The 14818-nt window shown below is 33.3% G+C and overlaps 1 protein-coding gene across 2 annotated transcripts in view; it reads right to left on the bottom strand.

Annotated features, from left to right (window-relative positions):
* The window catches only part of LOC150098431 (retinoic acid receptor RXR-alpha-B-like), a 289067-nt gene that overhangs the window by 78404 nt on the left and 195845 nt on the right, over positions 1 to 14818 (bottom strand). For both annotated transcript variants that reach the window (XM_090405562.1, XM_090405561.1), the window contains one exon: positions 8100 to 8257. In XM_090405562.1, the coding sequence (XP_090261688.1) occupies positions 8100 to 8257 (158 nt within the window). The remainder of the gene's footprint in view (positions 1 to 8099; positions 8258 to 14818) is intronic.

Genomic DNA, 14818 nt, shown 5'->3' with positions numbered 1-14818 from the left:
TCAAAGACAAATAACTGAAAGGAGTCTTCACACAGTCTTTTAAGAAACATACAGAACTGACAGAGGCTTCTGACCTAATGCCTACTTCTCATCTTCTTGTGGTGCACCTCATCAGTAGTTATTTATCTGGATACTGATTGAACAAGGACGAGCTAGCAATGTGAAATTTAGCCGAGCAAACTGCACTGCATTCTGTACTAGATTAAAACAGAAGAAATGATGGTAAGACAACGTAAAATATCATGCCAGCTCCCTCCCCTGCAATCACCATACACACAATGTCTTTTGTCATGAAACTTGGATGAACAGTGAAAAGAGAGTTACTGGAATAAACTCCAATTCAAGTACGATGTTGATGTAACTGTTATCAAAACAAAGAACACAAAAACAGGTGAAATTCTTTTAAATAACAAATGAGAGATATTACAATCAGGCAGTAATGAACAGAAAAAGGAAGGAGCAGCCATATGGCATTCAACATCAACATGAGAATAACTTTCTTGAATGGCAAGCAATATTAAGTAGAATAATGTGGGCAAATATCAAATTGGAATGGACAATGAGACTTATTTCACAAAGAAAAAAGGAAGCCCTTGTTAGAGATCTAAACCAGAGAATACAATGAATACCAGACATAGAAACATGTCAGGAAAATTTGGAGAAAAGAGCATAGCTAATAATAATGATAAGTGTAGGCTGAATTTCTGCTCAAAACTTGGCTTGTCATCACTAATATCAAATTCCAACATAAGGATGTGCATAAATTACATAAGGCAAAGACACAAGAAATAAGCAGTCTCCTTAACTGTGTTACTGTGATAGTATCTTCTTGCCAGTTCAGGACACAAAGGGATTAGAACAGGAAGTGATCATCATTTAATTTTGAGCAGGATGAAAGTGAGTGCCATACTGAAAAGTCTGTAAAAAAGTTTAAAAAAAAAAATCAGAACCAATCAGCTTTCAGTGGATATAAATATTTTTCAAGAAGAAACTCTGAAGAAAATTCAACAAGAGAGGCATGTGAAGTTGTCTGCAAGGATAGAAAAATCAGAACTCCATGGTGAACTCAAGAAGTTTGAAACAATTATGGAAAAGAAGAAATTTTATTGAAAGTACCTAGCAAGTAAGTCAGCATGTAGTCTCAGATAATACAGAGTGAAATGCAGAAAGGAACATACTTTATAAAAGTAGCTAAGCAAAAATCATGGGAAAACTGTCTAGAATATAGATGATAAATATCAGAAGGTGGCAAAATTTCTGGAGGCTATTGAAGAAAGCTTAGAAACAGAGCAAGATTGAAGCAAAAGAAAATATAATGATAAAGGTGACATGAAAGCTGAAGATAAGGATATTATGAATGTCTGAATTAATTATAGTCTGAAAGACTATTAAATGAAACAAGCAGTGGTAGAATATTCAAGAGGAATAGAATTAGGAGTACATATCAGTGAAGTAGAAAAGGCTATCAAAAACTTGAAATGTGAAGAGGCACCTGAGAGATATTTAACCAGTGAATGTTCAAATATGAAGGCAAAGTTTTACAATGATTACACATAATTCAGAAAGCCCACTCAGAAGGTTAATTCTGGATGATTGAAGGACAGCTATCACAGTATCCTTTATTAAAAAAGAAAGAAAATTGAACATGAGAAATTATATAGAGGAATTTCCTTAGCGAGTTTTCCAAATAAGTTTTAGGCAGTGTACTTGAAGAGGCTAAGAAACTGTGGAAGGGAAACTTGGAAGACGAGTTGGGTTCACTCTAAATAAAGGAGACAAATAGTTGAGAAATCATGAACAAAGCAAGGATCAGTATTTAAGTTGGGAAGATCTGGAAAATGCAAGACAAGGTGACAAGAGAAAACTATCCAAAAACACTACAATTGTATTGCATGAATGGGAGATTATATCAAATATATATAGTCTATATCTGATTTTTAAGTCAGCAGTTAGAAATGAATTACAGTATGATGGTTTGATGTAAGATCAGGTGTAAGACGAGGGCACACAATATATCCACTGTTACTCATAATCGCAGTATGAAGGAAAGTGGTATTAGGCTCAATTTCAAAATTGGAGATGTTAATCTAAACTCTTTAGGTCATATAGATGATGCGATATTCTTAAATAAATTCAGTACAGGGCTGTGGGATTACTTAACTAAACTGAATGACTGCTGTAATAAATTTGATATGAAAGTCAGCAATAAACACACTGACTATGAAAATAGCCAGGAACATTGAAACATCAGCCTACATCCTGGGGAAACTTGTAAAACACTTCAACTATTTAGGCACAATTTTAGTGAAAACGGGAGTTAAGTATCAAAAAGAGAAATGGTCAAAACACTGAAGTAGCTATATATATATATATATATATATATATATAAGACAGTATTCAAATTAAGTTTAACTTATGGAGCTGACAGCAGGTTTAAAAAAAAAAAGTTGATCAAAGACTGGAGACCATAGATATCAGAGTTCTGAGAAAAATTAGGGGAATGAACTAATGGCATTAATCACTGAATCATATCAAAACTGAAGATATTAGGAAGGAACCTGACACCGATAACTTTCTAGAATGTGTGAGCAGAAGTAAACTAAGGTGATATGGTCACTTAAAGCAGAAAAGGAAAGTTTAGCAAAACAGGTGTTTGATGTCAGGATAGGAGGGAAAAAACATAGAAGAAGATCCAAGTTAGATGTGCCTTTGAAGACCAAAATATAAGATCTGGCAGTGTTGAAGCTATAGTTTTCCTCATTTGGAGGAAAACTATAGACAGTAAGTTAGTAATAAAAACTTTTTAAGTAGTATTGTCACTATATCCTCTAAAACCCTTGAGGGTACATATCAGGAATTTGAATGATAATAATTATGCTTTTATTGGTTTGTAATATATTTGTCTATATAACAAACTGTTTCATATACTGACTGACATGGATGTGGAAAAATGCTTTCAAGTTTCCATGGCTATCGCAGATTCTGCTTGTGCTTGCACCTGTCAATCAATAACACATACAGTCAACTCTCACTATAGTAAATGCTGTTATAATGTATTCACTCATAATAACAAAATACCAAAAAGTATCACAATCCTACGGATACGTCTTTTTTTAAAGGAAACTCACAGCATGCTGCACACTTTATTAAACTATTCTTGCAATCTCCCTCTGAGTTTGCTGTAGTGAATCAACTGCATCACATCATTAAAAAGAAATTAAGTGACTCACTTGTGATCCAGGTGAATTATTTAATTCATAATAGCTACTACCAAATCAAAGTTACACAGTCAACTACGACTACAGAAACAAACACTATTACAGCAAACCTTGATTGAACAACAAACTCATAAAAGGCTTGGCCAACTTCTGTTTTTAAAAAAATTCACTACAGCAAACCTTCCACTTTATAAAATGAATTATTCCAATGGTCCCATAAGTTTATATTAGTGAAAGTTGACTGAATGTCACTAATATGCCAACTGTGCTTTCAATTGTTCTTGTTGTTATGTGCTATCCAGTCGTTTCTAACTCTTTATGATCTTGTGAACAAAGGCTCTCTATCTCACTCAGTTTCGTTGTTTCTCTCAGAAGTTATAAGTTGAAAAATTCCTTTATATTGGCCATTCAACTCATTTGTGGTCTTCCTCTCCTTCTCATATCCTCAATCTTTCCCAACATAACTGCCTTTTCTAGTGATTCATCTGTTCGCATAAAATGCCCAAAATTATTAACTTACGTTCAGCGACCATTGTCTCCAAGGAGCATTCTGTCTTTATATTCACTAAAACCATCTCATTAGCCATTCTCGTGGTCCATGGGATTTGTAATAGTCACATTTGTGTCCATAATTCAAATTAATTTGTTTTATGTCTTTCTTTTTAATGATCCAACTTTTACATTAATGCATCACTACTGGAAATACTATTGCTGTGACAATTCTAACTTTTGTGGCTTTACTAACATCTCTATCTTTCATAATTTTTGTCAGGTTTAGCATAACTCCCTATCCCCCATATCTAGCCTATTTTTAATGTCATCTTCATGTTGACCATAATTTCTTATTCTGGACGCCAGGAAATTATAACTTTCAACCACCTCCACTTCAATAGCTGCACATTAAGAGTGAATTAGGAAAATAAAAATCAGAAACATATAGGACCCTTCCTCCTCTTCAATTATAAAAACCTGAAATTTCTTTCAAATTCTTTTGCATTTAAAAATAATAAAAACAAATAAATAAATAATAAAAACACAATAGAATGAAATATATACAAGTTCTTGGTTTGCATACAAAATACAAGTATGTATTTTTGTGTGCAATTGTTAATGTATGTATAATAAGCAAAGGAGCACTTTGTAGAAAGTAAGGCACTCTCTTCCAGCCCTGAATTCATTAAAGCTTTTTGTATTAAGTCTGAAAAAATTTCTTTTCAAAACAGCATTTCACCATCTTCCCTTCCTTTCAATGAAGGGTTGTAATAAAGAATAAATTCATACATATGCACGGCTTAAAAAATTATGGGGAATCCTACTTGCCAAAAACTCCCCCCCCCCTTTCAAAACAATGTGTCCCAATAAGTCAACAAGAGTTCCAAAAAGTGATTATTGTAACTTTATCACTGAATGGATAAAGTCAATAAATAATAGGAATAAAGAACAGTAAAAACAGAATTGATTTTTTTTGGAAAATATAATTTGCTACATTCATTATTATTACTTTCTAGTAATAAAAATTACTCTTTATATTATGTACATTCATTTAATCTTAAAGTTAAAGATATATTTTGTTTAGAAAGTTATTTTATTAAAAAACAAATAGAATATTTGTTCAGTCAGTAGCTATTTACTAACTGGAAAAATTACTTGCCACAGGAAGGCAGTATTTGTCGAGTCCCTGTACACGTGTGCAAATCCCATACATGAAAAGTTGTAAACCTACAGCACAACAGCACCATGGGACTGGACCATGCCATGTATGCTACATACAGGGTGTTCGGGATAAATTTGACAGTTTCGTAAGGAAAAAGAAAATCTTCTTTGTATCTATTAAATTTAATGAATTGACAAAAAAACATTACAGGCAGAGTTAATTACAATACTATCAACAAGATTTACTCAAAATAACCACCATTAGCATCGATCACAGCTTCAATTCTGCTTCGGAACCTCGAACAAGCTGATGCTACAGTCTCCCTGGGAAGGGCCGCAAAAACTGTTTTAATTTTATCCATTAACTGGGCTTTTGTATTACTGGAAGTGCGATTGGTGTCTTTTTCAACTGCGCCCCATACAAAATAATCCATGGGGTTAAGGTCTGGGGAGTTTGGAGGCCAAACATTTGGACTGGTGAAGTCGTAGAAATTTTCAGACAACCATTTTTGACTTTTCCCAGAGGTGTGGCAAGGGGCCGAATCCTGCTGCCATACATACGGCCTACCATTGGCTACCCTTGTTATCCAGGGCTTGACTACAGTTAGCAACTCCACGAACAAAGCCCGAATTCCAATGCCAGGGTTCTTCAACACCTGTTCCTGCAGATTTGCGAGGAATTCTGCTGTACGAACGCAATCAGATCGTCTGCTAGGGATCTTTCTTCTTGCTACATCCTCGTAGTCACCATTGCAAGTCTCTAGTTCATGCCTGATTGTTTTTACTGTATTCAGGGAGCATTGGGCAGCAGTCGTAATATCCTTATTTTGATGGCGGGCACGAATCATCATGATACAAGTTATTCTCTTCCATGATTCAGGTGGGTTCCAGCTATCCATCCTTTCTGACATCTTGTATATGAATGAAGAAGGGTCCAAACTTTTAAATGAAGAGAAGTGTGTGTTAATACATGTAACTTACGGAAAAATATAATTAATTATAAATATGTCAAATTTATCCCGAACACCCTGTATTTAAGCTAAGTAGTCTATCAACCCAATATACTTTTCTCTCTCTCTCGAGTATACTGTAAAGATGTTTTTAAGCATTAGATATCTTTATATAATTTGTCTATGGACATATTTTATTGTTAATTATTAATTGGCAATAATGAAAATGTATACGATGTAGTATGATTAGTATATTTTTTCAAATTATCTTATCAGAATTATAGTTTATTTGTTAATATGTAAAATTAACAAAGCAGCAGTACTTGTAATTTCTTTATTTAGAAAAAAAAGCTGACCAGGACATTAAGCTTAAATACATCCCAATCTAGAAGTTGTTGATTGTGATTGAAAACACCTTCATTTGCAGATTTCAAGAAGAAGAATCAGCAGAATTAAATTACATCCAAATCTTAAAGTTGTACAATTAAAAGTAAAGTAGTTTACTTTATTACAACAAGGTAATGAAAAACTTCATCTTGATTGTGTTATTGATAAATATACCTCATATGACTTGAGTGAACTGTCCTCTGCTATTTACAATATCTGGATATACATGTGATATCATGCTGCACAGTATCAGCTATTAGAACACAGTGTGATACTGTTTGGCTATGATAAGAACAGCTGATGAATGCATAGAAAAATAGATAAAAGGGAAATAAAAGGGAGCAATTGTAAAGTTCTTTTTATAGAGCAATGAATAGATATTTTTGGCATTTTTACTTGATTATTAGCAAATATGATGTGAACTTATTTAGCTGATTGAAGAAACGAAATTCACATAACATTATTCTGTTTATATGAGAACTGTCAAAAAGAAGTAAAATATTGTTATTGTGCCTAAGTTTGTATGCAAGATGCAATTTGAAAAGAACTTATAGTTCAACTCTAAATAAAGTCTATTCCTATAATCTCTAAATGACAGAGATCATAGGAATAATTCGTTATAGTGAATTTGGGTTAGCAAAAACAAATAGCCAGCCTGGTTGGCCGAGTGGTTAGAGTATCCGCTCTCCAGCCAAAAGGCTGAGGATTTGAATCCTGCCATGGGCATGGATGTTTGTGATTGTAAAAATGCTGGTGGTCAGTAGATGCCGTTGGTGTACATGATGAAGTTCGCTGTAGTTGGTGGATTAAGTGGTGGAGATGGAGAGTTGTGGAGTGAGCGCCCTCCCTCGATGAGTCTTTGGACTCCTTGGAGGTGTCACGTAATAATAATAATAAATACTGTCTATGGAGCTTGGATTGGGACCTTTTTTTTTTGTAGCTTGTTATAGTGAGTGAGTTTATTAGTGATGTTTTCTATAATGACTGTCAACTGTATGTTTAAACAACATAATTTAAAGAGCAGGGGGGGGGGGGCATGAAGCACAGGTGAAGGTCTTGGCAGTTGACTGCTCTCACACACTGCTCCCCTGCAAGCTGCTGTACTCTCACTACCTCCAGGTACAACTTAGCAAATTAAGCAGCAGCAGGATTATACAGCATCTGATTAGGAATCATCCTGAAGATTTACCAATGGGTACAAAGCATCAATGACTCCTGAAAAAGAATGCAAAGGATGATATTTTTGCCTAAGATGCTCAAGCATGGAGTTTAAAAAAATTAACACTGCCTGCACTGCATAATTTAGGAGGCTTGATCAAAAGGTCAGTATGTGTTATCAACTGCTCTAACTGTTAATAATAATTAATTGCTTTTTAATTAAATTTGCCTAAGATGCTCAAGCATGGAGTTTAAAAAAATTAACACTGCCTGCACTGCATAATTTAGGAGGCTTGATCAAAAGGTCAGTATGTGTTATCAACTGCTCTAACTGTTAATAATAATTAATTGCTTTTTAATTAAATTTGCCTAAGATGCTCAAGCATGGAGTTTAAAAAAATTAACACTGCCTGCACTGCATAATTTAGGAGGCTTGATCAAAAGGTCAGTATGTGTTATCAACTGCTCTAACTGTTAATAATAATTAATTGCTATAACTGTAAATATATGTTCTCTGATTGGGCAGGATAAAAATCCCAAATCCTCAGAATTCAAAGACAGTCCTATCAGTTCAAGACAATTCTTCAATAAAATGCTTAAATTGGTGTGCGTGTGTGTGGGGAATCTTACACTCAATTAAAATCCAATAAGCAGCAAGAATACTGTTTTAACTTAATATCACTGAAGAACCTGTACATTACTGTTAATATATATTAGAAATTTTTTGTCTTACCTTCTCGCTTCATGCCCATTGCTAGACATTTTTGATATCGACAGTATTGGCAGCGATTTCTTTGGCGCTTATCAATCACACAGTTTCGTTCTTCACGACAAGCATATGTTAAATCTTTTCGTACAGTGCGTTTGAAAAATCCTTTACATCCTTCACAACTGTAAATATATAAAAATTGCAATAACTGTAAATAAACAATTAAAACACAACTTATTGTTTTCATAATTAATATATTTAAATATTAAATTGCCACTCATAAGGATATCAGGTGTGAAGATCAGTCATTAGGCATTTAATACGGACATGTGTGTCATACATAACATAATTTTTTAAATAATGGTTTCACACGTGTAAAGGAAACTATAATTTAGTAAATACTCCTATATGTTTTGCTCAATATATCATGAGCATCATTCAGGAGTTGGCTACAACATTTAAATTATGAACACAAGAATGAGTCATACTGAATGCGAATACTTCCATACGTCTTGGTCGCAGCATATGAGTAGGATGAAACACTATTAAAATTCCAGGTAAATAGGTATAGTTATTGAAAGTTTATTTTTCACTTGGTTAGACTATAAGAAATTTAGTTTAATCCTTTATCCAAGTGTGAGCAAACAAAGTTTGCGCCTGAAAATATCTTCAGGACTGGGGTAAGGTAGTACAACACCGGGCAACTCGCAGCATACGAGTAGGATGAAACACTATTAAAGTTCCAGGTAAATGTGTGTACTACCTTACCCCAGTCCTGAAGATATTTGCAAACTTTGTTTGCTCACACTTGGATAAAGGATTAAACTAAATTTATTAAAGGTATAGTTATGTAATTAAAAGAAATTATAAACAATTAATAGCAATTACTGCCCAGACTTAGAGTAGGCATAGGGCTTCGCATGAGTCAAGAAATAGATGATCAAATTTAAACCTATTGTAGTGAAACATCTTTGTTCGATTTTAGTGAACTCAATGTCTATTGTTGACAGCATGAACCTTCTGATTTAAGAAATCTTATATAATCTTAATATTCTTGGATTCTAATCTCAGCAGAACAGCTAGTCTGTCCAAAGTAGCAAAAATGACAAGAACAGGTATTTGATAAACACCAAACAAGGAAAGAGATGATAATTTATCCTTAACAGGTGGCAAAAAAAAAGGATAACTTCTGGGATGGTTTGAAGGTGGTATATAGATTACATTTGCAGAGAGAAGAGTTCTTGCTATCCATTTAGAAGTCCCATTAAGGTAGGGACTGTGTGTGGATCCTTTTAACATCAGATTGCAGTCTGGAAGCGGAATGATATCATTATTTTCTGTAGTGTAGTTTCGTTATATCCATTAAGTGATACAGTGAGTTTTATTTAATTCTTCTAACAGACAAGAGTCAGAAGAACAAATTCTGCATGGATATATATGTCTATAAAGGATGGCTTCCTATAAACAGAAAATTTATTATCAGCAGAGTTGTGATGCATTAGAGTATCCAGAAAGGAAAGACTGTTGTTAGATTCATGCTCAATAGTGAACTTAATGTGAGTGCACTAGGAGTTAATTTTGTTCAAAAACTGAAGGAATTCTGGTTCAGAGTGAGACCAGATTGTAAAAAGACATTGTCAACAAAATGTAGCCAAATATGAGATCAAGGAGAAATAGTATTAGAAAGCTGATTCTCTAAGTGCTTCATAAAGTAAGCAGGTGATTAGGACTGCCCATTGCAGTACTCTCAATTTGTTGAAACAGTTTATTTTGCCAAATAAAGTAACCAGCCCTGGTAGCTCAGTCAGTAGAGAGGAAGCCTTTTGGTAGGAAAGACCTGGGTTCGATTCCCACCCATGACATGAGGAACCTTTATCTGGTCTCTTTTGACTAAAGGAGTTAGCCAGTCTCATACAAAGATATAGGGTTTTTCGCCCCCTCAGAACAGGCAAACCAGCCCCATGAACACACAAATTTACAGATATAAATACTTACAACAATATGTGGAAGAGATAGGGTCTTCACCACATGTCATTATGCCTATAGTTAACCACGAGTTACATAATGGTTGTCAACCTCCTAGATAGGAGATGGCACATGAAAGGGAAAGTATCATCATCATCAAATTCCTGCCATGTACCCTCGAGGGGTGTACATCATAATACTACATGAAAAAAAATACATCATTACTAACTTCCTATCTACAACTTTCCTCCAAATCAGTCTGTTACTTGTCAAGACTTCAACATTATCAGATCTTATATTTCTATCGTCTAAGGCACTTTGTACCGTATCAATCCACCTATATCCTGGTCTTCCTCCGGGTCGTTTTGCTGCCAACCTGGCAGAGATCACTTGTTTTGCTAATCTTTTTTTACCCATTCTGTTTAAGTGACCATACCACCTGAGATTAGCTCTGCTAATGCATTCCTAGATGTGGACAATGTCAAGTTCTTTCCTAATATCCTCGTTTTTAATATAATATAGCCATTGATGCCATCTGTTCATGCCTATAATCTTTCTCAGGACTCTCATATCTGCGGTCTCTAGTCTTTGGTCAAGTGTTTTACTTCTGACCCAGCTCTCAGATCCATAAGTTAAAACTGGTTTGAACACTGTCTTGTATACAGCTAATTTAGTGTTCCGACTAATTTCTCTCTTATTCCATATGAATTTATTAAATTGATTTCCCACCATACCAGCTTTGCTGATTCTGTTATCTATTTCTATATTTAATTTACCATCTTCATTAAAAATCATGCCTAAGTAGCTGAAATGTTTTACTTGTTCCACAGGTTCTCCATTCACAACACAGTTGACATTTTCAATGATTATGCCTATTTTCATTGTCTTTGTCTTTTTATTGCTGACCTTCAATACCATATCTATTACAACAGTTATTCAATTTAGTCAGAGAATCTTGCACACTTGTAGCGGATTTATTTAGAAGTATAATATTATCCGCATAAAGCAAATAGCTGACATTAACATCTCCAATTTTGATATCCAGCATTAAAAGTAAACTTAGTAGCAAATCCTATGCACTTATGCACTTTAGGGAAGTCATAAATACATGGGAAACAAGCAAGATGAATCCATAACTTTTCAATACTATTAACATCTAATGTTTGATCTACTTCAGAAATACTTTGGTTTTTGGACAAAATTAACTCCTTATACACTCAACATTATAAAAAATCAGAACTCCATGGTTTTGACATTTGTGCTTTGAAGATAGTGATTTGAAATCCAATGAAATATATATAAGCCAGTTAATAAACATCTTGTTTATAATTTAGCTTGTTTTGTATTGTAATATCATTAAAATAAGTTATGAATATTGTTCAACACCTCAGCTTGTCTATTAGATTGATAATCCTCCATTGAGATGATACTGTATACAAAGCATGACATTTCAGTAAGCTGCAACTGGCCAGACAATTGAACAGGTTAGCCTTCCTCAAATGATGCTGTGATAGCTATGTTATTCCTCTGTGAAATTCAAAGAAAAGTTACATTAGGCTAAAGCACATTGTATTACCGACAGGAGAGTTTAACACTCCTACAAGAAAAAACTGCTGCTACTCACATACAGCTTACCAAGTTAAACAGCACTATAATGGTTCTAAATGAAGAACTATTTAATGTTTTAAATCCTGAACTATGGACCATCATCCTATATCACATCTCAAAAATCAAGCTAAAAGCAGGCACTTGAAAAATTTTCAAATACTACAACAGTGCCAATGTATTATGACCACAACGTCAATGAGAGATTGCGTGGTCACAATTTTATCGTCACAAGTGCTTACAGAACAAGCTAAGAACACTCTCAATCATGGTCATAACTTTACTGTTATACCTTAACAAATTCCAAAAATTGAAATTATGATGAATATATAATGGAGCATCTACATTCTTCCACCTTCAATAGCCAATAACATGCATTTAGACATAGCAAACAAATCAGAACCATCTAAAAGTAATATACCACAGAATGAAACAGCTGCTTTAAAAAAAAGTTATAATGAGAATAAAAATATTGCGACTACTAAAACTGATAAGGGTAATGTCACAGTTATCATGAATCAAAAGGATTACAACAAAAAAAATGCAAGGTCTCATAGGTGACAGTTCTACTCACCATATTATAGATTAAGGCCCCCACTATATCATATCTCAATAGAAAAAAATCCATAAATTATTAAAAATAGTGACTTCTTGGCCCAAAGAAATCATCAACAAATCTAATATTCTCCTACACCCTATGGTTGATAGCATAGACAGTCCTATAAACTTGCTCAACAGTTAACTAAGTTTTCTGCCTCTCCTTATTGGCAGCTTCTCTGTTCAAATTGCTAATTAAAAATCATATCCTTAAAAATTCAGATATAATGGTTAGTTTCGATGTCACTTTTCCATTCATTAATGTACCACTAATAGACTTGATTTAATTGTCTCATTTCCTCCAGATATCTTTGAATTATTCAAATTTACTATGTATGCAGTTACTTTACATCACAAGGAAAAATCTATAAACTAATAGATTAATGGTACTACTATGGTACTAAACACAAAATAACACTACTCTCATTCCCTATGTCCAAGGTACATCCACAAAGGGAAGCCAAAGTACTAATAAAATATGACCTTTGCACCACATCCAAACCACATGTTAAATTAGCCACTCTGATCTGCTCTCCTACCATTATTATGGCATGTCTGGACTGGCAGACGACACTTTAGACACTCCTTCACACAGGATTAGATGGAAGAAAACTAATGTACTATTTATAAGTTGTTAGAGGTCAGAAAGATTATTTTTTAGTCAGCCATGGCTACAAAGCATTCTCCTAATTTGAAAATAAGTATGAATGCATTAATTTACCAAAAATTTGGGAGACTGTTACCTTAAGATCAACCCCTATATAGTTGTAATATTACAACATCAGAGGGTGCCAAATTAGGACTTCAGATTTTTTTGTCCATTACAAATTGAATTCTTTCACTTACTCATTGTTGCATATAAATTGTAACATGTTATTTTATGCTCCAAAGATGCTGGTAAAATCCGGTGAAACATAAACCAGATAATAAACATCTTTTTTTATAACTTAGTTCATTTGGTGTTGTAATATTGTTAAAATAAGTTATGAATAAGGTTCAACATTTAAGCTTGTCTATTAGACTAAGTTGTAAGTCTGCTGTTAAAAGTGAAGGAGGCACATGAAAATTGTTTTATGTAATATCAGATGCACACGAGAAGTGTGCACACATGTCCACTATTCCATAACACCTATGTTATGAAAGTGGCAATAAGTGTGGTATCAACATTGGAGATACCCTATCAGATAATAGATTAATTTGGAGGAAATTACATAGAACAATAATAGTATCCTGTACATGCCTCTGCTAATGGCTTTAATGATAAAAAAAAAAAATATTGCAACTGAAAATTCATCAAACAAGTCTGATCTGAGAAAAATAGCTTAAGCAAAGTATTACATGTATAATTATGAATTTAGTTTTGATGTATAATATTTTCTAATATGAGAATAGCAAATGATAATAAAAACATAACAGCATCTCAATTTAATAAGCAATGTTTACTTCTGTTTTTCTATTTCCATTCTATAATTATTAAATTCAACTGTTTCTTATACCAAAAATATTTAATTTGCTCAGTTTACCTGAGTCAATATTAGCAAATCAGTACACTAGGATGAAAATAAATAAAATAAATTAAGTTCACCGAAATTTTTTATAGTAAAAATAAATATTCAAACAACTGTTATTTGACATTAAAACTAGATACATTTCAAGAGAGAAATGAAAAGAAATTTAAGCACAAAGTCATTGTTCCTTTGTCATGGTTAACTGAACCATGAAAACAGACCTTGGAGTAAACCTCTACCAATCTTTATCAAGGACAAACTCATCTCCTGTGAAGTAGGTAGGTAGGTAGATAGATAGATAATGGATCTGGAAGTGAAGTGTAATACACGTACTGTGTCCTGAGGTGAATAACTGACTACATCTATCAAAATATATTCTGTAAAGAAACTAATAAATGTTGAGTTAAAAAAAAAAACTGCCCATGATAATTAATTTTTTTCAAGTAAGAATAATAAAATCTAGATAAAATGTAAAAAATGTTCCAAATAATCCATGATGTGAAAAAATTATGAAGTGTTTATTGATGAAAATTATGCTGCCTGTCATAATTTTGACAACTGAACTGTCTATAAGCAAAATCCATCACAAAAGGAATTTAGCCAAGCAGTAAATATATTGTGCTAATTTTTAAATATCTAGTTATGAGTTTAATTTAATGTTATTAATATTGAAACACCTCAATTTTCTCATAGCAAAGCATAGAAGAGACAAAATTGAAGGGACACTACTACACAGAATTTCTTAAAGAGCAAAATCCCAATTAACACCCAGATGACAAAAAAAAAAAAAAGCAACTGAAAATTCATCAAACAAGTCTGATCTGAGAAAAATAGCTAGTAATATTTCATTACTGGAAACATCTAAAAGAACATCAATGACCAAACCAAGAAAACTGGAATTCAGTCAAATGAAAATCCAATACCACTGCAATACCTTCAAAAAAAGGAATGATTTCTTAACTAGAAAGTGCAGTAAGAAAGGAATTGTAGCTTCAAGGACAAAGGTTATTGTTAATGAATGTGCTGCCTCTACAAGAAGAATTACAAAAAATAAAATTATTGATTAAA

This window comes from Typopeltis vanoorti, chromosome 15, assembly GCF_054136105.1.
Source record: "Typopeltis vanoorti isolate ZY-2024b chromosome 15, IOZ_Tvanoo_1.0, whole genome shotgun sequence".
Lineage (NCBI taxonomy): Eukaryota > Metazoa > Arthropoda > Arachnida > Uropygi > Thelyphonidae > Typopeltis > Typopeltis vanoorti.
This window is presented reverse-complemented; position numbering and strand designations above follow the sequence as displayed.